Source organism: Triticum aestivum, chromosome 4D, assembly GCF_018294505.1.
Source record: "Triticum aestivum cultivar Chinese Spring chromosome 4D, IWGSC CS RefSeq v2.1, whole genome shotgun sequence".
NCBI classification, from domain to species: Eukaryota; Viridiplantae; Streptophyta; class Magnoliopsida; order Poales; family Poaceae; genus Triticum; species Triticum aestivum.
The window spans coordinates 113,128,197-113,153,546 of record NC_057805.1 but is presented as its reverse complement, the minus strand read 5'-3'; the positions used below and the strand labels follow the sequence as shown (position 1 = coordinate 113,153,546).

The following is a 25,350-nucleotide window of genomic DNA, read 5'->3' as shown; positions in this document are numbered from 1 at the left end:
CTACAAGTATCTCCGAAAGTGTCTGTTGGGTTGGCACGAATCGAGACTCGGATTTGTCACTCCGTATGACGGAGAGGTATCTCTGGGCCCACTCGGTAATGCATCATCATAATGAGCTCAATGTGACTAAGGAGTTAGCCACGGGATCGTGCGTTACGGTACGAGTAAAGTGACTTGCCGGTAACGAGATTGAACAAGGTATTGGGATACCGACGATCGAATCTCGGGCAAGTAACGTACCGATTGACAAAGGGAATTGTATACGGGATTGATTGAATCCTCGACATCGTGGTTCATCCGATGAGATCATCGTGGAACATGTGGGAGCCAACATGGGTATCCAGATCCCGCTGTTGGTTATTGACCGGAGAGTCGTCTCAGTCATGTCTGCATGTCTCCCGAACCCGTAGGGTCTACACACTTAAGGTTCGGTGACGCTAGAGTTGTAGAGATATTAGTATGCGGTTAACCGAAAGTTGTTCGGAGTCCCGGATGAGATCCCGGACGTCACGAGGAGTTCCGGAATGGTCCGAAGGTAAAGATTTATATATGGGAAGTCCTATTTTGGCCACCGGAAAATGTTCGGGATTTTTCGGTATTGTACCGGGAAGGTTCTAGAAGGTTCCGAAGTGGGGCCCACCTGCATGGGGGGACCCACATGAACGTGGGTAGTGGGGGCAAGGCCCCACACCCCTGGTCAAGGCGCACCAAGATCCCACCTTAGAAGGAATAAGATCATATCCCGAAGGGATAAGATCAAGATCCCTAAAAAAGGGGGATAACAATCGGTGGGGAAGGGAAATGATGGGATTTCTTTCCCCCACCTTTGCCAACGCCCCAATGGACTTGGAGGGCAAGAAACCAGCCCCCTCCACCCCAATATATAGTGGGGAGGTGCATGGGAGCAGCACCCCAATCCCTGGCGCCTCCCTCCCTCCCGTGACACCTCTTCCTCCCCGCTTGCGCTTGGCGAAGCCCTGCCGGGATCCCGCTACTTCCACCACCACGCCGTCGTGCTGCTGGATCTCCATCAACTTCTCCTCCCCCCTTGCTGGATCAAGAAGGAGGAGACGTCCCCGCTCCGTACGTGTGTTGAACGCGGAGGTGCAGTCCGTTCGGCGCTAGGATCATCGGTGATTTGGATCATGATGAGTACGACTCCATCAACCCCGTTCTCTTGAATGCTTCCGCGCGCGATCTACAAGGGTATGTAGATGCACTCCCCTCTCTCTCGTTGCTAGATGAGTCCATAGATTGATCTTGGTGATACGTAGAAAATTTTAAATTTCTGCTACGTTCCCCAACACTAGACTATCTCATTGATCAAAGATGGTTAAGGTTTCCTAACCATAGACATGTGTTGTCATTTGATAACGGGATCACATCATTAGGAGAATGGTGTGATGGACAAGACCTATCCGTTAGCTTAGCATATTAATCGTTCAGTTTATTGCTATTGCTTTCTTCATGTCAAATACATATTCCTTCGACTATGAGCTTATGCAACTCCCGGATACCGGAGGGATACCTTGTGTGCTATCAAATGGCACAACATAACTGGGTGGTCATAAATATGCTCTACATGTATCTCTGAAGGTGTTTGTTGAGTTGGCATATATCGAGATTAGGATTTGTCACTCCGAGTATCGAAGAGGTATCTCTGGGCCCTCTCGGTAATACACATCATAAGCTTGCAAGCAAATGACTAAGGAGTTTAGTCACGAGGTGATGTATTACGGAACGAGTAAAGAGACTTGCCGATAACAAGATTGAACTAGGTATGAAGACACCGACGATATATTTCGGGCAAGTAACATACCGATGGACAAAGAGAATTACGTATGTTGTAATAACGGTTTGACCGATAAAGATCTTCGTAGAATATGTAGGAGCCAATATGGGCATCTAGGTCCCACTATTGGTTATTGATCGGAGAGGTGTCTCGGTCATGTCTACATAGTTCTCGAACCCGTAGGGTCCGCACGCTTAACGTTCATTGATGATATAGTGTTATATGAGTTATATGATTTGGTGACCAAATGTTGTTCGGAGTCCTAGATGAGATCACGGACATGACGAGAAGTCTCGAAATGGTCAAGAGGTAAAGATTAATGTATGGGACGATGGTATTCGGACACCGGAAGAGTTTCGGAGTGCACCGGGTAGTCATCGGGTGTCCGGAAGGGGTTCCGGACACCCCCGGTAAGTGTATGGGCCTAATGGGCCAAAGGGGGGGGGGACAGACCGGCCCCTGGTGCACCCCTTCCTTGGACAGCAGGCCCTAGGGGAAGGAAAGGGGAGGGGTGGCCCCTCCTTCCTTTCCCTCCTCATGTGAGAAAGGAAGGGGGGCGCCACCCTCCCTGCCTTTCCCCCACACTTATACAAGGCAGGGGGAGGGCGCGGCTTGGGAGAGACCCCAAGTAGGATTCCTCCTACTTGGCGCCCCCTTTGGCTGCTCCTCCCTCCCTCCCACCTATATATATGTGGGAGGAGGGTGCCTAGCACACAACAGATAATTGCTTAGCCGTGTGTGGCGCCCCCCTCCACTACTAGGGAAAAGCCTAGTAGTAGCGCGGGTTTCATGCCTACTAGTAGCGCGGGAAACCGTGCTACTAGTAAGGCGCTACAGCTATTCATTAGCAGTAGCGCGTGCGGCACACGCTACTGCTAAGACATATAGCCGCAGCGTGTATTTATTCCAGCGCTACTGCTAATCTAACTAGTAGTAGCGTGTTTCCAGTCCATCGCTACTAGTATTCTGTTTTTCATTTTTTAGTGTATTTATACGTCTTTATACAAATTTTGTTACAATACCAATTATGAGGTTGTTATATCATTATGTTCATAATAGTGTCGGAAATGAAGGTGGATTAGGTTCAAGTGGAGGCAACATGTGGTGCATGTCGAAAGTATACTACTAATCCAAACTTGATCTAGTTTGGACTAGTAGTACTTTCGATGTGCACCACATGCTGCCTCCACTTGAATCTAATCCGCTAACACAAGCTATGTAATCATCATCATAGTCATTACCACCAACACGAGCTATTTAATCATCATAGTCATAGTGTAGCACATCATCATCTTCAAACTCATTCTAGCTAGCACGGTAGCTATCTAATCACCGCCAAGACTAGCTAATAATAATCATCATAGTCATTACCACCAACACTAGCTATTTAATCATCATAGTCATAGTGTAGCACATCATCATCTTCAAACTCATTCTAACTAGCTAATCACTCCTACTGCTCTCTCTCAGGTAAAATAGCATAAAACATGTGTAGCACTCCTGCTTCATCATATTGGAGCATGCAGATGAACCTGTCTCCTAATTGTGGGCTGCGCTTCTGATTGTTGCCCCCTAGTACTTCTCTGCGATCCTTCACAATTTTGCTCTAGTCTTTGACTATTAAGACTTCCTCGCTTTGAGAAATCCTGAATGCACTAAAGTGCAATGTAGGATGTCTTGGCCGTAAACTAACCATTCTCATGCGACCTTTAGTCTCGATCCAATGAGGCACACCATTCATCGGGAGTCCTTGTTGAAGAACATCATAGTAACATACTTAGCAATGAAGTTTAGCTTAAAAAATAATGTATGCAAAAGATCCACTGAGGACAAATAGTAAAAATCTTACCATCTTTCCTAAATAGATGTGACCGTAGTTCAATACGAACACTATTGGTCGCACGTTTCGAGTACTAAGATTTTTAGGTCCAGGAAAATAATTTTTCTTGACAACATCAAGATCCTGAAGCCATGAAACATAATGACTTATCTCCTCGCAGTTTGGTTCAGCCCCGGGACAGTGGACGATCATGTCTACCAAGCGCCGGACATGTTTGCTTGAATGGAAATAAGCTATCCGTAGAAATTAGTTGTCAACTATTTTTGAATAAACAATATCCAAGACATAAATATGGTTGAGAAACTCACATAGTGGTAGAACTGGAGGCGTCTGCACATCGACCCAGATGTCTCTATTACCTTCAATATCATCTTCCGGACGAATATCAAGGGTGATAACCATATCAGGCTCAAATGCATAAGCCTTGCATAGTGCTTGCCAAGTTTTGCATTCAAAATAGGTGTAGGTGTCTGCATTGTATAATTTTGCATCGAAAGTATAACCATGCTCGGTCTTCAAGTAAACTCTCTTTACCTCCATAGTTTTCATAGGACTGAAACCTATCTTATCCAAGACAAAAACTCTTGCATGGCAGGGGATACGCTAGTAGAATAGTAAAAAGATTAAATTCTAAGTTGAAGCAAATGAAGCAGAAATCATGCTTAATTACGAAAAAAGACTTGTCGTTGTGACTTACTGTATCCACTTCGAAGGTTTCGTCCAGCTTGATGCTGAAGCGCCTATCATCAACTAGGAAGATTCTGTCGCACAGGCCGCGCTTGTCTTCGCAGTATTCGCAAATACCGAAATCCTTTTCGTCGTCAGACATTTCCTATGTTCATAGTTGAAACATTAATTGAAAATTGATCGAAGGCAACTAGCAGGAAACTCAACACACAAATCCGGGGCACTCGATATTTCCTACATATTCTAGCACAAGTCATGCTTAAATTCACGAAAAAATCCGGCATGACTTTTGCTAAAATAGGACATATCGAGCGCCTGAAATTTGCCGAAACGGAAATGAATCAACACTCCGGCAAAACATAGGCCACTCGGATTTTCCCAGCGATACAAAGATGTTCATACACGTATAATGATGCATGCTTAAACTTGCAATTCCATCCGGATCAATTATCATAAGCATTCGCACATGAGCTCACCGACTAAATACCGTAGTTCTACTCTATTCAACACACCGACAAGTGGATAAAGAGGAGGTGGACTTTTAGCTCACCGACTCGGGTGTAGAGGAAGTAGAGGTAGCTCGGATGACGATCACTCCAAGGAGACACGACTCTACAAATCCTGCATATTCCACCGAGTAAAATTTTAACTAGATCATCAAATCTCATATAGCATTCTTTGATGACAAAGTGATAATGACATAAATTCAACTAGTTCTATTAATTCAACTAGTTCAACTAAGCACTTACTAAAAATAAACTAGTTCTATTAATTTTCTTACTAAAAATAAACTAGTTCTATAGTAAAATTTTAATTAGATCATAAAATCTCATATACCTAAATTTTGTTACTAAAAATTAAATAGTTCTATTAATTCAACTAGTTCAACTAAGCACTTACTATAAATAAAAATAATTAATTTTCTTACTAAAAAAAGTAAAAAAAAAACTACATTATACAAGAACAGTACAAAAAAGTTTAGGGTTTAGGAGAGATGGAGAGAGGAGGGGGTTGGGAGGAGGGAGGAGGAGGAGGAGGAGGGAGTAGAGAGGAGGAGGAGGGAGTAAAGAGGAGGAGGGAGGAGGGGGCGGCCGGAGGAGGAGTGGAGGGGGAGGAGGAGGAGGGAGGAGGGGGCGGCCGGAGGAGGGAGGGGGAGGAGGGGGCGGCCAGAGAAGGAGGGAGGAGGGAGGAGGGGGCGGCCGTAGGAGGAGGGAGGAGGGGGCGGCCGGAGGTGGAGGGAGGGCCGCGGTAGGGAGGAGGAGCAGGAGCAGCGGCGGCGGACGACGGGGGGTGCAGAGGAGTGAGAGTGGAGAGGGAGAGTGGGGCGGCCGGTTGGGGCGTGTATACATATTGAACTTAGCAGTAGCGCGGGATGGTATAACGCGCTACTGCTAAAATCCATAGCAGTAGCGCGTTCTGAAAAAGCGCTACTGCTGAGGCTAAGCATGTAAAAAAATCAAAAATACATTAGTCATCAATGATCTTTTTGTGTAGAATCTAAATTGTCAATAGGAATCTTCCCCGGTTTTTAAGAACCGACGAAGATTCCTATTGCGGCCACAGATCCTACACATAGAGTTCAGTGAAGACCAAGTGCTTGTGATGGTTTGAGAAATAACGTATTTAAGGTGGTAAACACCCTGTTCGCTTAGCAGTATGGGACTAAACTTAGGGGATGAAACTTTAGCAGTAGCGATTGTTGTAGAAAAGCGCTACTGCTAAGAACTTTAGCAGTAGCGCTTCTTTTGGAAAGGCGCTACTACAACACATGGTTTGGGGGCGACGCCCTGGCAATTGTAGCAGTAGCGCACTTTTCCTCTAGCGTGCTCTTTTGAAGCGCGCTACTGCTAAGTAGCAGTAGCGTCTGTTTTTATGCCGCGCTGCTGGTAAGATTCTGTGTATAAGGTTTTCCCTAGTAGTACTCCACCGTTTACACTCCCGGTCATATTTTAGTAGTGCTTAGATGAAGCCCTGCGGAGATAGCTTCACCATCACCGTCACCACACCGTCGTGCTACCGGAACTCATCTACTACCTCGCCGTCTTGCTGGATCAAGAAGGCGGAGGACGTCACCGAGTTGAACGTGTGCAGAACGCGGAGGTGTCGTACGTTTGGTACTTGATTGGTTGGAGCGGGAAGAAGTTCGACTACATCAACCGCCTTGTTAAACGCTTCCGCTTACGGTCTACGAGGGTACATAGACACACTCTCCCCCTTCGTTGCTATGCATCTCCATGGATAGATCTTGCGTGAGCGTAGAATTTTTTTGTTTTTCATGCAATGTTTCCCAACATAGGGGTCATGTCAAAGCTTGCATCGTCATACTTGAGGTCGTGGCTTCATAAGATCTTTGGATTTGACACTCTTTCTTCGGCATGCCCGGGTCTCACAATGATATCAACATGCTTCAATGCTCTCCGGTGTTTGCAAGGCTTGTCGAAGGCAACTGCCCACCGGTGAATGTTAACATCAACGACCACATCTACAACAAAGGATATTACCTAGCTGACGGTATCTATCTGTGATGGCCTGGCTTAATAGGGATGATAGACTACTCATATCAATAAGGAATTCCTTCTTTTCCGGAAGCCCATTTGGACAGAACTCCAAAGTTAAGCGTGCTCAGCTTGGAGTAATTTCGGGATGGGTGACCGACCGGGAAGTTGCTCCCGGGTGCGCATGAGTGAGGACAAAGTGCGCAGAAAAGACTAGTATTGATGTGTGGGGCCAGTCTAGATCCCGCCAGGAGTAACGACCACTGGCGGGTGTGTCCGGGGCGTTACAAGTTGGTATCAGAGCCGACCCTCGCGGTTACATGCATGTTTGCGGACAGGTGCGCGGTCATGTTTTTCATGACGTTTGTGACCCGTCGTGGCACACGGCATGGCACATGTACCAGACTGGATGCACAGACGTATGTGCCAAGAGGGAACGTTCTTGTGGCCGGACGAGGACGTCGGTTCCTCTGAGTGGGGGTGTATGTGATAGCCTGGCTTAATAGGGATGATAGACTACTCATATCAATAAGGAATTCCTTCTTTTCCGGAAGCCCATTCGGACAGAACTCCAAAGTTAAGCGTGCTCAGCTTGGAGTAATTTCAGGATGGGTGACCGACCGGGAAGTTGCTCCCGGGTGCGCATGAGTGAGGACAAAGTGCGCAGAAAAGACTAGTATTGATGTGTGGGGCCAGTCTAGATCCCGCCAGGAGTAACGACCACCGGCGGGTGTGTCCGGGGCGTTACACTATCCTTAGTGGACTACTCTTGTGAAGACAATCTCCAACCCTGCAGGAGAGACGAGGAGGAGATTTGCACAAGAGCAAGAGAGTGCTAGGAAGGATGTGGAGCGTGCCTTTGTGATGCGGAGCATCCTATGGACATCACCATGTCAAGAGTCCGTTTGGCGAGTGACACGTGCGACATCTACTTCACATACACAAAGGTGAATCATCTCCTTTACACGTGCTCATTTGACCCCTTCGAGGATGGTATACTACTTGACACTTCTCCCGTGTGCATGCATAGGTATTGTCGGAGCTTCACGGATGTTGAGGAGGAGTGCAAGCGCCAAGGAACAACTACACCATCCGTGAGGGAAGCCTGGAAGCGACGACGGAAGAAGACGGAGCTGCTGAAGCTACAGCGGCCGGACATCCGGGCCAGAGGCCGGACATCCGGCGCCTGTGCAGCTGCCAAGGAGCTGCACCAACAGACGGCCAACAGCATCAGCGGCCGGACATCCGGCGTCAGCCCCGGACATCCGGCGCCTCGCCAAAGCCCGGACCTCCGGCCCTTCCCCCGGAAATCCGGCATCAACGACAGAACGCACCCGAAGTTTGGCCACTTCAGCCCGGACATCCGGCGCCTCGCGAAGCCCCGGACATTCGGCCCCCAGCCCGGACATCCTGCGCCTGCCTGCGCGCAGAGTCGGGCCAGAGGCCCATGTACCCCTTTCCCACTTACCCCTTCGTGACTTAGACTATATATACTACTCCCCCTTCTCCTAGTTAGGGTTAGCAAAGTGATAGCTCATTTGATAGAGAGCTTTGCTCGTTGTACCACTCTACTCTTGAGAGAGAGAGAGAGACTACTACTCCTTATGGAGGCCAAGACCTCCATCTAGGAGAAGATCCTGTGGGATATATCATCAAGACCCCCTCTTGGGCGGCCCCCCTTCAAGACCTCCTCATGGAGATGAACTTTACCTTGTATCTTTCCCTTTGTTGTTCATGTACCTTGTGGATCTTGTGTGTTTGATCGTCTAGTGGATGTGTGATTGGACTTGTTCTTGAGTGTTTTCCCTTGTGATTTCTCTCCGTTCTTCCCCGTGTTCATCGTGTTCTTCGAGGGAACCCACTCCAATCAGGAAAGATCGGCCTACACCGGGTTAGCCCCGTATCATATGGTATCATGAGCCACGTTGATCACGTATTTGGAGTCCCTCCCACCGTTTTCTAGCCTTCTTTTGCTTGATTTCGTCCTAAATTCGAAAATCCCCACCAAAAATAGCCCCCATTTTTTTTGTGATTTGTTAGTTTGATGATGTTTTGTTGATTTTGATCCGTGGATTTTCTTGGTTTCAAGTGGATCTAGCTTTCCCCCATCTTTTCCCCCCTTTCCATCCACAAAATCTCTCCAATTTTGCCCTTGGAATCATCCATTTCCGCCCCCAATTCGAAAATTTCCGCCCAAACGAGATCTGGAATCGTCGGGCCGGACATCCGGGCCTCAGGCCGGACATCCGGGCCCCAAGCCGGACATCCGGCTCCTGGAGCACCAAATCTGCACGGTTCTGGGCACTGACCCCTGGAAATCCGGACCCAACCCCGGATGTCCGACCCCTGGAGAATCAGCCTCCCGTGTTTCACCGTTTTGATCATAACTTTCCCATCCGAAGTCCGATTTTCGCGTTTTTTAGCTTGTTGAGTAGCTATTGACATCCTCTATCCATCTAGATAGGTTACATCACCATTTGACTCCATCAAATTTTGTCAACTTTGGCATCTTTGCCTAGGGCTTCCACCACAACATCCGCATATCCACCACCGACTTCCGCAACCTAACCCATTTTGTTCCTTATAGCATTTGTGGTTGCTTGAGTAGTGATTCGAGTCTCCTAAGGTGTTTAGGCTACTTAGGGACGGTTGCTTCTTCATCAACTACCACCACCAACATAACTTCCGCATAGGCTTGCCTACCATACACTTCCGCCAACCCAACCTAACCCAATTTTGTTTGTGTTGTGAGTTGTGTCTCCTAAGGTGTTTCGGCTACTTAGGGACCGTGCTTCCAACTTCGACACCGTGTATAGTCCACCACCTTACCCACGACTTCCGCATTGCGTCTCACAACCCGATCATTGCATTCCCGCAATCCCATTGAGCTTCCGCAAAACCACCATCGCATTCCCGCTACCACCATTTGACTTTTGTCCTTGAGATTTTGAGTTGTGGTTTTTCCGTTTCCTAAGGTGTTTCGGCTAATTAGGAACGGGATGACATCGACAACACCGCCTCTCATCATCGCAACGGATGGTAACCTCGACGACACCATTGTATATTCCCCTTGTAATTGCAATTGTTAACCCCTAGCCCATTTTGCGTCACTTGCCTATCGAGACTAGCCATTTGACTATTGCCGGCAACGTACTTGTGCACATTAGTGATCTACACCTTCCATTGCATACATACCATATCATATTGGTATCATCATACTTGTGTCACAAGATTGTTCCCGCATATACACAATTGCTATCTTGGTTTGTGCATCGTGGCCATACAAAAAAAGAGAATAAGCTTTTAAGCAAAGAAAAAGAGTGAACAAAGAGCTTGTAAGCAATAGCCATAGCATCACAATATATCATATGGTATCATACTTGATCATCTTGGATCATTGTGTGAGAAACACCGGGAACCATACATATATATAGCATACTTGGGATAGAAAGTTTATCCATTTTGCATCTTATAGGTTGTGCACAAGTGTCGTATCCGCCTATTGAGCAATCGTGCTAGCGTCTCTCTTGAGTTGTGCAACACGAGCATTTTCCGTGGATTCCACATTTTGTGCTCATTCCTTGGTTGCACGACCCCATTTTCTATCTGTGTGTGTGTTTCCGTGTGCCATTCATTGCTGTTGGTCTACTTGTTTCACTTGCGAATTTGTGAATCTCTTTCAACATTATTGACTCTTGCTAACATTTTGCATCAAATTTTTGTGCCACTATCCTCACCGAGCCACTCCATAAGCTTTACTTGATAGGTGTGAGTGAACAAGTCCGGTACCAATTCCACTATTCTTTCATCTCACATTGAGTGAAACGGGATACATCCTCAACTTTGGGAAAAGGTAACTTGGTATTGTTTATCTCATTTCCTACTCACCTCTACTCGAGTCTTGTGATGGATAGGCAAGGCATTTCACCTTCGGTCTACAACAACAACGATGAGTTCGATGCCACGAGCAACTCCAACGACGCCAAGATGCAAGCTCAAATGGAGGAGATCAAGGCCCTCATCAAGTCCTACAAGCGATCTTCCTCATATTCGAGAAGACGCTCAATAACACATGCCTCCGAGCTACCATCTCCGGCAAGGTCACATCGGCATCGACACCGTCACCACCACGAACGTGAAGGTCATGAGCTCAACACCAACAACCGCTCAACGACTTCACCATCTCCCTTGGCATCTTCGCCAAGTGACTTCAAGGCATCTTCGCCTTCGGATATACGGCATCTTCGCCAACAAGCACCTCAAGACTACGCTCAAGAGAAGCTCCCCAAGCTCAAGTCCGCGGCCTCCACGAGCTACTACGACCTCGACACCGACCATGAGATTCCTTTCTATGGGACTCTAGAACCCGAGGAGTATCTCGAGTGGGAGCGTTTGACGGACGACTACCTCAAGCTACATCAAATTCCTCCCGAAGATCAAGTGAAGTGCGCCATAAGAAACTTCCACGACTACGCCTCGACATGGTGGTTTCACACACCTTCGGAGAGCTACGACATGAGTTGGCCCAAGACGAAGAAATCTTTGCGACGAGAGTTCGTGCCTCCAACCTACACGGAACAACTTCTACGCCAATTGGAGAACACCATCCAAGGATCCAAGTCCATCGACGAGTACTTCAAGGAGATGAAGAAAGCCTTGCGATGAGCCGGCGTGGACGACCCCATGTCAATGAAGTTCCACTTCATGATGGGATTGAACAACGACATCTCCAAGACTATCTTCCTCGAGAACTACAAGTCCCTCGATGACAACTACATTGGTGCTCTCAAGGCGGAACAAGAACTCATGAAGGCCAAGGCTTCTCCACCCCAAGCACACTTCTCGAAGACCAAGCTCAAAGACGACGAGCATGAGGCTAGTACCACCAAGATGTCCAAGCCTGATGAGCTCCAAGACGATGCTCCCAAGTTCGACTTCACCGCCATCCCTCTTTGTGGCATTGATGATGCCGGGTCCTCCACGACTCTTTTTCAAGATGGTGCGGCGACGAGTACGACTACGGAGACCTTCAAGGACCAAGCTTTTGAGGCAAGCGACATGGTGACGAGCAAGGATGATGCTTCCATCTTAGGAGGCGAGAGTGATGATGTGCCATCTTCGGCCTTCATCCACGACGATGATGACGAGATGATCAAGCATGGGATTTTCCCTTCGGTCATGGAGGAGAGTGATGATGTGCCATCTTCGGCCTTCATCCATGGTGACAACGATGAGATGGTTGAGCATGGGATTTTCCCTTCGACCACGGCGACGTATGATGACTTGAGTGACTTTTGCCACCATATTGAGAGTGAGAGTGACTTCACCACTAGCCCCATATATGACGAGTTTCCCCAATTCCCATGTGAGGAGAGCCACAACCCCCACCACTTGAGTGAGATGAGTGACTCCACCATATGTGACTTTGAGTGCACCTACCTTGAGGGAGTGAGTGAACCACCACATAGAGAGAGTGAGGCCACTTCGATTTCTAACGACTTAACCTCTACCTCTATTGTGTCTTCTCATTTGGTGCTAGGTCCCATTTATGATGACGCACCGATTCGCGACGACTTCGTCCTTCCTATGGACATGACGATGGCCATGGTGGAATATGATGCACCCCCCACATGGTTCCATCAAGATGAAGATGACCACCATTTGGTCTTTCCCACCTCACCTACACCACTTGAGTGGAATGAACAAGGTAACATAGGTGAAGGTGATGCTCTAGTCCCACTAGTGGACATTCTTGACATTGATTGGTTGCATGATGTTGATCAACCTATTACCATGCTTCATTCTAGTATGATTTCCCCATGCGATGATTTACCCATTTATGATGAGTTTGATGATTGTCATGTGGAGTCTATTGGTTGTGACGCCATGTTACATAGGATTTCTTGTGACAATTCTTTAGGTCACATCATGTTTGACAATCCGCTTGACTTGTCATATGCTATGAATGAGATCAATCATATGTCATATTTGCAATCTCATCGTAGTGACTATGCATATGCCATTAAAATTAACCCAATTTGCACTTATGGCATAGATGACAAGCCCATGGTTATTGGCATTTGTTTTTCTTGTGATGATATTGATATGCTTCCTTTGCATCATTTATCTCATATGCCATGCCATGACCACCTAGCTTCGGATATGCATTGTTTTGGATGTTGTCCATTTTCTCCATATGATGTTTCCAATATTGCTCATGAGGAGACCCCCATAGTTTCCTCATACATTTTAGGAGATTTTGATTCATCCTATCCATTGCATGATCCCAATACTTGTGTGCACAACATGCTTCCCATGAATAAACATGCTATTGATGTGCCATATACTAGTATGCTCAATTTGCATCCCCATCGTGTTATACATAACAACTATTCTTTCACGATGGATGACATGTTCTTGTACCATGCATCAAATTTCTTTGAGCGATGCTTATCTTGTGCTAACTCACACGTGCACATACACATCATGATGGATGATGTGTACATTTACCACGCGCACAATTTATTTGGTTTGTGTCTCTTTTGTGTAGGTACCCATGAACACTTGTCAACCTCACGATCCCATGAGTTGACAAAACGAGCTCTAGAGAGCAACGATGATTTGGGATCCCATTGATTGCCTTTCCCACCGCTCTCTTCACGCGAAGTCTTCGCGCATTCATTCTACATGACCCTCACTTGGCTATGGGTTATTGTCCAATACATATTCTATGCCCATCTTGCCATGTTCACTTTGCATGATATGCCCATTTCTATGCCTTTGCCATGCATTTGTGACCCATGCTTTGCATTACACATGATGATTGATTCTAGTACTTGTATGTGTAATTGCAAGCTTGGTGGAGATACCACTTGTTATTGCCATGTTTGCTTTGTGCCCCATGCCTATGATGATACTATGATCTTACTTTGTGTTCGTGCTTGCGATATGTCATGCGCATTGTCTATGCCTATTATTCGCTCACATGACATGTTTGCCATGATTTACTCTAGTGTGTTGCATCTTCGCTCCACTATCTCTGCACGACTTGATTACTATGCTTGCTTGCCTTGTTGCATCACCGATGATTCATACTTGCTCATTTCATGCGGTTGATGACAACCATCTACATGCTTTGCACATGATTGTTATTGCTTCTTGTCATATCTCTCCATATGTTGCCTCCCTCATGCTAGATGATTTGACATGTATTGAGTGCAACAATGCCTTTAGTCTTGATAATGAGTTTGCCCCCATATCATTCTCACATATAATTGGAGATTTTGACATATTCCTTGTGAAGCATGCTTGTCTTACCTCTTTGCACCATATACCTCGTGCCATGAATATAGCCATTGTTGCATCATATTATTCATGCACTTGTGCTTCTAATGGTTATGTGCAAAAGAAGAGAACCATCATGATGGATGATGTGTTTATCTACCATGCGCATACGTTCTTTCTTTTGTTGTGTGCATGTGTAGGATACTTGGACTTTGTGTCGACTTCCGCTTCACGTGAGTTGACCATTCGAGCTCTTGAGAGCGAGCCTCATACATTCGACCACGACTCGTTTCTACACCACCTTTCCTACCACTTCGGCATTGTGAAGAATGCACAAGGACACGCCGTCAAGGTGATATCTTTCTTGAGCATGGATATTGCGGATCATACTACTTGTGTTGCTTGCACCATGAGACTTATTGTTCATCTTGGACCACTTGATTGCACACTTGTTAGAGATCTTGCTTCGACTTGTCATTTTCACCGTCCCATGCATCATGATATATATGCCTTGTGTGTTGCATCCAATTCTTGGATTACTTGCTCCTCTCATATGTTTGGTTGCAACAATGTCATCACTTCACATATGCCATGTCCCATTGCTTGTCACATGATTGACTTGATTGCCTCACACATGATGAACAATTGCTCTTTCTATTGTGTTGAGTGCCACACTATGTTCACTACACCCTATGCACATTATGCTTGGATTGTCTTGCACTTAACCCATGTGTTTAGACATCTCATCTTCTTAGGTGTTGTGAATGATTCCTATGCCTACCATAGACCTTTCATTGAGCGCTTTGCCCATGCTTGCTATGAAGTTGAGGTAGATGCTTATTCTCTTGACACACATATTTGCATCTCTACCTCCAATTTACATGCTTGTCCCCATGTTATCTTTGCTTGTGCTCGATTGATATACTTACATGCCATGTCTCAATCCTTTGTCACACCATATGCTTTGCATGATGACGACACTTGTTTGGTGAATCACCTCTCGAATGCTTGGTTTTGCACTAACGCTAACCACATTTGTTTTTCCAAGTGTTTGTTGTCCTTACTCATTTTGAAGGAATCACAAGACGGTGCGATATTGGAGAGTGCCCATTTCGAGCTTCAAGATGACAAGTACTTGGTGAACGTCCACTTCTACACGGCGAAGCCATCTCTTTCCCATGGTGATTTGGTTTTCGATCCGAGGTCGGATCTTTCCCAAGGGAGGGGAGATGATGCGGAGCATCCTATGGACATCACCATGTCAAGAGTCCGTTTGGCGAGTGACACGTGCGACATCTACTTCACATACACAAAGGTGAATCATCTCCTTTACACGTGCTCACTTGGCCCCTTCGAGGATGGTATACTACTTGACACTTCTCCCGTGTGCATGCATAGGTATTGTCAGAGCTTCACGGATGTTGAGGAGGAGTGCAAGCGCCAAGGAACAACTACACCATCCACGAGGGAAGTCTGGAAGCGACAACGGAAGAAGACGGAGCTACTGAAGCTACAGCGGCCGGACATCCGGGCCAGAGGCCGGACATCCGGCGCCTGTGCAGCTGCCAAGGAGCTGCATCAACAGACGGCCAACAACATCAGCGGCCGGACATCCAGCGCCAGCCCCGGACATCCGGCGCCTCGCCAAAGCCCGGACATCCGACCCTTCCCCCGGAAATCCGGCATCGACGACAGAACGCACCCGAAGTTTGGCCACTTCAGCCCGGACATCCGGCCCGAGCCCCAGACATCCGGCGCCTCGCGAAGCCCCGGACATCCGGCGCCTGCCTGCGCGCAGAGTCGGGCCAGAGGCCCATGTATCCCTTTCCCACTTACCCCTTCGTGGCTTAGACTATATATACTACTCCCCCTCCTCCTAGTTAGGGTTAGCAAAGTGATAGCTCATTTGATAGAGAGCTTTGCTCCTTGTACCACTCTACTCTTGAGAGAGAGAGACTACTACTCCTTATGGAGGCCAAGACCTCCATCTAGGAGAAGATCCTGCGGGATATATCATCAAGACCCCCTCTTGGGCGGCCCCCCTTCAAGACCTCCTCATGGAGATGAACTTTACCTTGTATCTTTCCCTTTGTTGTTCATGTACCTTGTGGATCTCGTGTGTTTGATCGTCTAGTGGATATGTGATTGGACTTGTTCTTGAGTGTTTCCCCTTGTGATTTCTCTCCGTTCTTCCCCGTGTTCTTCGAGGGAACCCACTCCAATCGTGAAAGATCGGCCTACACCGGGTTAGCCCCGTATCACTTTGGTGTCATGCAATCTCGCTGGGGTATCTTTCGATATCCTGCTAGAACTTGAAGCACCAAGAAGTTGTGGGAGGTGATGACTGCTTGTGTGATCATGCACAATATGATCGTAGAGGTTGAGCGCCCGAAACGTATCCACGACCAAGGGTTCCATTTTCGGGGTGAAAATGTTGTGCCTGAGCATGGAGGAGCGACAATGTTTGCACAGTTCACCCAATTTCATCATCAAATGCGTGATTGGAAAACTCACATTCAGCTGCAAAATAATTTGACTGAGCATATATGGGCTCACATTGGCAACCAATAGATGTATCTTTTTTTAAATGAGTTTGAGACAATTTAATTTTTATTTGGCTTGTAAACTATGATATATATTTTTGGCTTGTGAACTATGATATATTTGTTTACTTGTGAAACTATGTAAAATGTTTGTATTTTGTTTGGAAAACCACGACAAGCCGGCCGCGAGGGCGAAAATGGGTTTGCACGTTGGGCGCACTACCGACCCATTCATAAAAGAGGGCGGACGACGAGTGGGCCGCCAACCCAAACGGATAAAAAACGGACAAAGCACGCGTCCGTTTGGGTCGGCGCGTTGGAGTTGCTCTTAGCTCCCTCGTGCGCTCAGTCTTGTTCGATCTCCGAGGCTGTCACACACCTGTGTTTTTCTTGGGGGACCATGACGCATGAGCCGTGGGCAAGCGCAGGTCCACCTTCCCGCGGGCTTTGCATTGCGCACGCGTGTGATGTCTCGCGCACGTTGTTCGAGGTCGGGTCCGCTTGTCAGCATTGCCCCCCTGCCGGGCTGCTTCGCTCGTGCCAGCCAGGCATGCGCGTGCGCCCTACTTGGCGTGTGAGAGTCGGGTGGTTGGAGAGTGCCATCTGGCCAAGAGTTGCGACGGCAAGCTAGCCGGCCATGAGGGTCGTCTGACCAGCGGTCATGACAGAAAACCAACCGGCCATGAGGGCCATCCATCTAGGGGTTGCAACAGCAAGAGGCTGGCTCGCTAGTGCCCGACCACATCCGAATGCGGTCTCGAGGGTTGTCCGATCTTTTTTCCTAGTTCGTTGTTTTATGGTGTATGTCGGACACCGCGCACATTGGCCTCCCTCTTTCCAGCTTTGCTTTGGAGCGCTCTTGGCCCGTTCCCGTCGACGACGGTCGAACATGTGTCGGGCCTCTACCTTCTCACACGGATGTGCAGTCTCCTTGTTCTCCGTCCTTAATAAGCGTGTAGTTTGTCGCCGGCTGGCGTTTCGTTTCTGTTTCGGGTGGCTAGCTCCTTTGCTCCATTGTCATCACTCGTGTTCTCTTTCGTTTGGCGTCTTTTTTCTTTCATCGTGGCATCGCAAGACACACCATTTCCTCCGTTCGATGGCGGTTATGTTTTAGCCCCGCGGTGATAAACATATGGTGAAAGTTGGTCCATGCTAGCTCGCAAACGTGTGATCTTCCTAGCTGTTTTTGGGCCTAGTGACGGGGCTAGACAGGATATTAAGAGGGGGGAGGGGGGTGAAACACAAAATAGACATGTTTGCCAAATGCTATATTTTCTTCTAATCTAAGCAGCCCCCCAAAACTTCTTTATTGCTTTGACCAAAGCTGGGGGCCACGCCCCCTACAGGGTTCAACGTAGCTCTGCCAGTGTTAGAGCCTGACAAACATAACACGATGGTGCCAGTGCGGACCTGTTGCGTCGCATCCCATCAGCTGCTGTCTCTGTTGCATAGCATGCATGTGTATGTTTCTGCAGGTGCCTTGGTTGTTAAGCTGTTAGGAATTTGATTCGCCAAAACGACATGCGGCTAGAGGCGTTGTGGTCTCCGGGTACGTGGGTCGTGCCCAATGCGCATGCACAAAGAAAGGCACGCTGCTGGGGCTATCCAGTTGGCGCAGACGAGGTGCAGAGAGCCATGGAGATTGGTATCCATCCCATTGCCCGGTGGTGGCCATGACACCGTGTTGTGGCCAGCCCAGCTACACACACATGGTCTCGACGACCACACAGGGACTTGGGAATCGTGTGCCCGGAGCCTATATCCCACAGGTCACATGAGCACTGGCCCCGCCCCTAGCTATGCGTACTAGTCTCCAACGATGCCAACGAAGACCCGTGTCCGTGGCAAGGCGTCACGCCATCGTGCCCAGCCCCCTACCAAGCACGCCGGCATGCACATCCATCAGTTATTGCCGCTCCGGATCCACCGGAGTATCTGACGACGGCAAAGAGAGGGGAACAAGAGGGGAGCGACGATGCCGGCAAGCTAGACTCCCCCGTGCCGCTCCTGAAGAGCGACATGAGGGATTCAAGAGGCATCCCATGAGAGCATCTTTCATATTGTGTTTCTCAAAAGAAAAATCCACGAATTAGTTCACTGACCCGTGATAAATCTCACCTTTTTCACTTTTATCAGTTATACACGGTCCGACGTAAAAGCAGGAAGTGTAACGTGACAGTGTTGCTCAGAAAACGTGCACCGTTGGATGGCATCGCTTCTTTACCGTCCTGACCCAACCCAAGCGCGCAGATCGATTCCCTCCACAGGCCCGAGGAGCTCCAAGTCTCCACCCATCCCGGCCACTCTCGTACGGACCCGACCGTCTACGCCGCCGGCGCCGCCGGCGCTCCAGTCCGCCGCCCGCTAACTCAGCGCAAACTCCAGTATCATCACAAACCCGAGGTAGCAGGCACCAACGATCATCTCGCGTCCCGTGCCCCCCTCCCCCTCGCGGAAACCCCCCGCCCCACGTCGCCTGTGCTAGGGTTGCGGCCGTATTCCTCCGGCTTTTGTTTCCCGGGACACAGGGAAGATGTCGTCGACGCAGAAGAAGAAGAGCAACTATAAGGAGAAGATGGCGCGGCGGAAGTGAGTCCCGCATACCTGTCTATCTGCACCTTTTGTTTTCGATTTGTTCTAATAGCATGGTTAGTGATGTACTGATGTTCATATCATGTGGCTTGCGAATTTGAATGTCGTTTATCACCTAGTGGACATAGCTGGGGCGATGATTCTGGTACTAATTTGAGAGAAAAATACAGAAACATACGAATCCTGCTCATCAGATTATCGTTGTAAGCATGTTTCATGAGCTGCTGCAGCAGCAGCAACAGAACCATGATTAAATGGTGATAGCGCTGAATAAATGGAGTCCTGCAAATCCATGGGCCTCAATAGTCTCCCACAACTCTGGGGGGCTGTGGTTAGTGTTCATTACTTAGACCATGGTGGCCATGCTGTCATACTGGGCATAATTCAAACACTTTCTTTGTCTTTCCATGTACCAGTTTTTGGAACCTGAAATCATGTAGAAACAGGAAATTTCATGATAAATCAGATACATGCTCAACTACCTCAAACATACCTTTCTTGCTCACCTAATTCTCATTGATCTCCTCATGAAGAGAGGAGAACAAAAAAGAAGAACCAGAGACACCAAGGTACCGAGATCGAGCGAAGGAGCGTCGTGAAGATCAAAACCCTGACTATGAACCTACAGAGCTTGGTTCGTTTCATGCCGTGGCACCTCCTGGAGCAGATTTGAGGTAATAGACCCCATGGTTCACATGTCTCCTACAGCCATCCTGTGCTCAATTTATCATAATGTTCTTCTATATTTAAGTTCTGAAATTGTTTGCATTACAGGCTAGAAGATGCCCAAAAGATTTCAATTGAGAAAAGCAAATACCTTGGAGGTTGGTATAGTTGTCATATTTATTTATCTTGATAACAAGCATCTTCTGCTTGTTTTTATGTGTGTTTCCTCTTGCACTCAATAAATGTATGCACATGAGTGCAAGGATATGCATTAGGTGTCTGAATTGTGATAAGTTTGCTTCAGACTTCTAATGTAAATGAGAAGCGATAAAAAAATTCCTTATGTCTGTAAACCTGTCATGGCCAGTACAGGTAGCTTTGGCTTGTAGCCTCGCCGCCGGCTAGCCATGGTAGGATGCAGCAGTGTCTAGAATAGCATGCGCATAGGAGAGGCGTGCTAGGGGGTAGGAGAGAATCATAAGGTAGATGACAGATTGATAATTCTATCGCTTGCCCTTTTGTTTGACCATGATCCTCTCCTTATAAACTATAGTTACAACCATGAGACAGACTCGGACTGAACTCCAAAGCTTTCCTAATTAAATTCTTTTCCTAACACAGTGCAAACTCCAAACATAAAAACCAAACTGCTACCTAATTAATGCCTGCAGAAGCTTGCTGCTATCCTGGACGGACATGCCTATTGAGTGCAATCCGACCATGACAAAACCTGCCATGGTTTTAGAAGTTCTATTTCTGAATGAAGTATGAAGAGCGAAATCTGCATGCGGTGAAAAAGAAAAACGAAATCTGCATTATGATTGATTGATCTGGTCAATCAGTAATGTGCAGTCATCAAAATTGTGGAAGCAGCCTTTATCTGTTCCATTTTAACGTGCAGTCGACAAGAGGCTAGTTTTGCTTCCCCCAATAGAGCTATTTTGACCTGTCATTCTCTAAGTACATGTATTTTCTAGACTGGGAAAGATCTGATTTGTGAAGTTAATCCTCTTTAACATTCTTTTAATTGAAAAGAAAAGTAGTTAATTGAGAAGGACATACTTTTGAAGGTAACATGATATGTTATTTTGGAAATGGTAGCTTAGATCTCTGATGCTCAAATTTGTCTTTCTTTGGTACTACATTATGATTAATGTGCCATTTCCACTTTATGCTCTTAATAGGCGATCTGGAGCATACTCATTTGGTCAAAGGGTTGGATTTTGCTCTACTAAACAAAGTACGGAGTGAAATTGACAAGAAGCCTGATGCAGAGGATGGGAAGGATGCCAAGGCGAGGTACTTGCAACCACAGTATAGCTTTAGCTATATAACACTACTGTTACACTGAATAGGGCTTTTATGAAAATTACCAGATTTTAATGCACATTTAGGATCCTGTAAATATGCCAACAAGAGTGCTGTCACTTGCATAATTTTCATTTGTATGAAAGTGAACTAATGATAACTAAGCTGAATTCACGATGGAAGAAAAAACTGGACAACCTCTTGCTAGCTCTTTGTTGGATTTTGACATGATTTTCAGAGAGAAGGAGGCCAAGTACCCTCCTGCTGGGATCTTGGACAAGGTTTCTTATGAGTTTCCAGTATCTGTTAGAAATGGACATTTTGGCTTATGACTTATGAGAGACCAATGCAATTTCCTAATATGTGTGTGTATGTGAGTGAGAAAGAGAGACCAAGCTTTTTTTTCTTTGAGAAAACGCAAATGGCCTTTGCGTTTCATTGCATTGGAAAGATAGGGAATTTACATCCTCCTAGGAGGCAGAGTTACACAGCCGCAGAGAGATCAGTGGACATCCTAGGATGATGAAAGAGAGACCAAGCTGAACTTGTTCTATCTCTGCCTCTCTGTTGATGGATAATTTACATTTATATCTGCTAGCAGAGCTTAAGCTAAACCTAAGACGGGGGCCAAGCTAGTGAAACAAACACAAACATTTTGGTATGCTAAACATGTACACATTACCAAGGACTTTTCCAGGGATAGGATCAGCCAGTGCCCTCCTGGCCTATATGAAGCTCCACCAGTGTTTGCTGTGGCTCTTCATAACATTACCGACCTATTTCCTGAACCAGTCACCAGCATGACCTTGTGTCGAAATAAAATAAAATATAGTGTATCTCTGAAATTTTTGAACTGGAAAAGTAGGGGTGAACCCTCTGAAGTATGATGTTATGCCCTTCCTCTAGATCTCTTTAGTATGTTGGGAGCATTACATTATTTTCCACTTACCTTTTCAGGGAAACAAAAGAAGACCGGGCAGTCTCATTCCGCACTGCAATTGCAAAGGTATAAATCATTTTGTTTATCAGTGTAACTTGCACACAACCTATGTAACATAAAATGGATACTGATTGACATTTTCATTGATTCCAGTCTGTCTACCAGTGGACTGTAAAGCAACAACAAAGCATGATAAAGGCGAATGACATGTTTCTTCCTGGCCGGATGGCATTTATTTACAATATGGTATTGTCTTCAAAATTTCTCGTGTTGGTGTTTTTCTGTGCTTAATTACGTAATGCTGATGATTATACACATCTCACTTGTAGTAATAGTGGCCATGCTGTGTACACTGTAATCTCTTTCCTGTTTTACTTTGTAGGAATGATCATACTTCCTACAGTAGGCTTAATGAAAATTTCTTGTTTATGAAAGTGTTCCGTACTTTAATACAGTTCAGTATACGCAATGTAAGGTTAATCATTTTTCTTGTTCCAACCAGGAGGATGGACTTAACAGTGATATTCCAACAACTCTTCACAGGAGCAAAGCTGATTGCCCTGTCCCAGAGGTACTGGAACAGTAACCGTGTCTGTTTTTGTAACTGTGTTATTTTATTGCTCAGACGGTTATCTTGTTTCTACAGGAAATGGTCACTGTCAGCGTGGATGGCTCTGTACTTGACAGGATTGCCAAAATCATGTCATACCTTAGACTTGGATCATCAGGGAAGGTCTTGAAGAAGAAGAAAAAGGAGAGGGATACAAAAGGTACGTGCTTCAAAATGAAAGTGTTTCTTCTATCAATCTATCATAGTAGAGGATATTAGAGTGAGACCTAAGAACAGGATTACAGGAAAGCGTTCTTCATTAAGGCGTGAGAAAACATGCTAGAGTAATTTTTCTAGATGAAGGAGAAATGTTGGATGAGTGTTTATATTGCTATGGACATTGAAAATTCTGGCCTTTGTTTGGCTTTATTAATTTAAAGCTGAGCGCTCCTTGCGCCTTTTATCTAAAGAAACATCGAAAAGTAAGATTAATACTTAAGATGGTTTAGTTTCAATTCAATTGTTCTTGTAAACTTCTGTCAAGATTTAACTTCTGGTGCTTGTATACTAATCTTGGTTTTGTACTTTTGTTCAATGCTGATTGATTTCAGTAGTTAAATTAGTATTGGTTATACTTGTATGCTATATACGCATCTTACTATCTTAATATTTCCGTCATCACAAATTAATCAATTGGCTTAAATCATTTGTGATATGATGTTACTATAATTTCTGTACTATTGTTTTGTTTTTTATATCGCAGGGAAGAATAATTTGGCAGGCGGTGTCCACAATGAGGTAGTAAGACCTGCCCAAAGTGATGGTTCTGTTCAGAAACACCGGTCAGAAAAGGATATGCCACCACCACCCCCACCACCACGAAAGAGCAACTTCAGTGAAAAGGAGAAACATTCTGTCCCTGTTGCAAGAACAGATGACGATGACATATTTGTTGGAGATGGAGTTGACTATACTGTTCCTAACAAGGAAATGAGCCAGAGCCCCATCTCCGAAGATATGGATGAATCCCCACGTATCCATCAGAATCAGTCCAATTTGAATGAACCTGTGTATGGTCCTATTCAACCATCTGAACCTGCTCAAGCTTGGCAACAGCCAATGGTAATTTTTTTTATGCTCAGCAACATCAGTTCTGGTGAATATAGTACGTAGTGTTTCAGCGATGCAGGTTGATTGTGTAGCGGAAGCGTAAATATTATCATCAGTCTACATTTCCAGTGTGCTACAAAACTACTCGTTCTGTGCCATAATGTAAGACGTTTTTTGAAACATCTTACATTATGAGACGGAGGGAGTAGCTGTTGTAGTTTATGAAACAAAAAGTCTGTTTTTCTTTTAACCCAGATGCCTGAAGGTTTATCTCTTGTGATGTTAGGATGGTTATGATGCTATGCAAGCCCAAATGGCAGCTGCTGGATACCAAGGCGAGTGGTCAGGCTATCAGTATGCTGAACAGCAGCTGGCTTATCCAGAACAGTACATGCAACAGGGTACTCTGGGATACGATGTATTAGTTGACCCAAATATATCTCAGGATCCAAGGTTGATGACTCAAGCAGACAAGGATAAGGGTCTAGGTTCTGTCTTCAAGCGTGATGATGACAGGCTTAATCAGCTGAGGGAAAAAGATGCGCGGGAGAAAGACCCAAATTTTATTTCAGATAGTTACTCTGAGTGTTATCCTGGTTATCAGGGTTATAATCAAGAGATTGCAGGGAGTGACGATGAAGATGATTTGTCAAAGATGGATATGGGTGGACGGGTAAGTAAAATTCTTTATGCACTGATTTGCAGTAGAAGCCTATGTTTGAAACATGGCTTTGGATGGTCTCATCACTTAACATATACGAGTATATGTGAGTTGTCACTTACCAGGGTTTCATGTCCATACTCTATTCTAACTATGACGATACTTGAGCAGGCGAAGGGCCGTCTTCACCGGTGGGACTTTGAGACGGAAGAGGAGTGGGCGAAATACAACGATCAGAAGGAAGCCATGCCAAAGGCGGCATTCCAGTTTGGGGTGAAGATGCAAGATGGCAGGAAGACCAGGAAGCAGAACAAGGATCAGAAGCTCAGCAACGACCTCAACAAGATCAACAAGATCCTGGCGAGGAAGAAGGGCGATAAAGACGGAGGCGAAGGACATTACGACGATGATCTACCCAGCGGGAAGAAACAGCGAGCTTGATCTAACCGGTCATCCATTGTTTTTTTTTTCGTCTGTCTTGTTGGAACTGTGAAAGGCCATGCTTTTGTGAGCTGAAACCATTAAGTCTGTAGCCTGTAGTTTCATTTTTGATGGACATTAGTCTTGCATGGCATTCGTTGTAGAATATGTAAACCAGATGGTCCCACCTACTCAGGTCAGGCAAAAGTACCAGACATGACATGAGAAGCCATGTAAAATTGTGGGAGACGATTCTGATCTGCTGGCTGATACGCGGGAAATATCCGCCTCTTGTCTCCGGAAAAAGGTGTTTCTCTTCACCTGATTCCTTTCAACTCCAAGGCTCCCAGCCGCCCCCACTCCGTACTTCTGGAAAACTATTTGGCTATGCTCATGCCTTTGAGCGGTGGTACCATAAACTGCGAGAGCAATGTATATTGTCTCGCTTAATGATCTGTAGGT

The 25,350-nt window shown here is 46.2% G+C and overlaps 1 protein-coding gene across 1 annotated transcript; it reads left to right on the top strand.

Moving 5' to 3' along the window:
• The first annotated feature begins 18,883 nt into the window (after positions 1-18,883).
• On the top strand, positions 18,884-25,146 carry LOC123096610 (suppressor of mec-8 and unc-52 protein homolog 2). Its single transcript, XM_044518372.1, has 11 exons — positions 18,884-19,230; positions 19,767-19,907; positions 20,008-20,057; positions 21,084-21,198; positions 22,165-22,213; positions 22,301-22,393; positions 22,650-22,718; positions 22,794-22,917; positions 23,461-23,819; positions 24,094-24,480; positions 24,640-25,146. The coding sequence occupies exons 1-11, from the start codon at positions 19,175-19,177 to the stop codon at positions 24,907-24,909; spliced, it is 1,713 nt and encodes a 570-aa protein (XP_044374307.1). The 5' UTR covers positions 18,884-19,174; the 3' UTR covers positions 24,910-25,146.
• Positions 25,147-25,350: the final 204 nt, after the last annotated feature.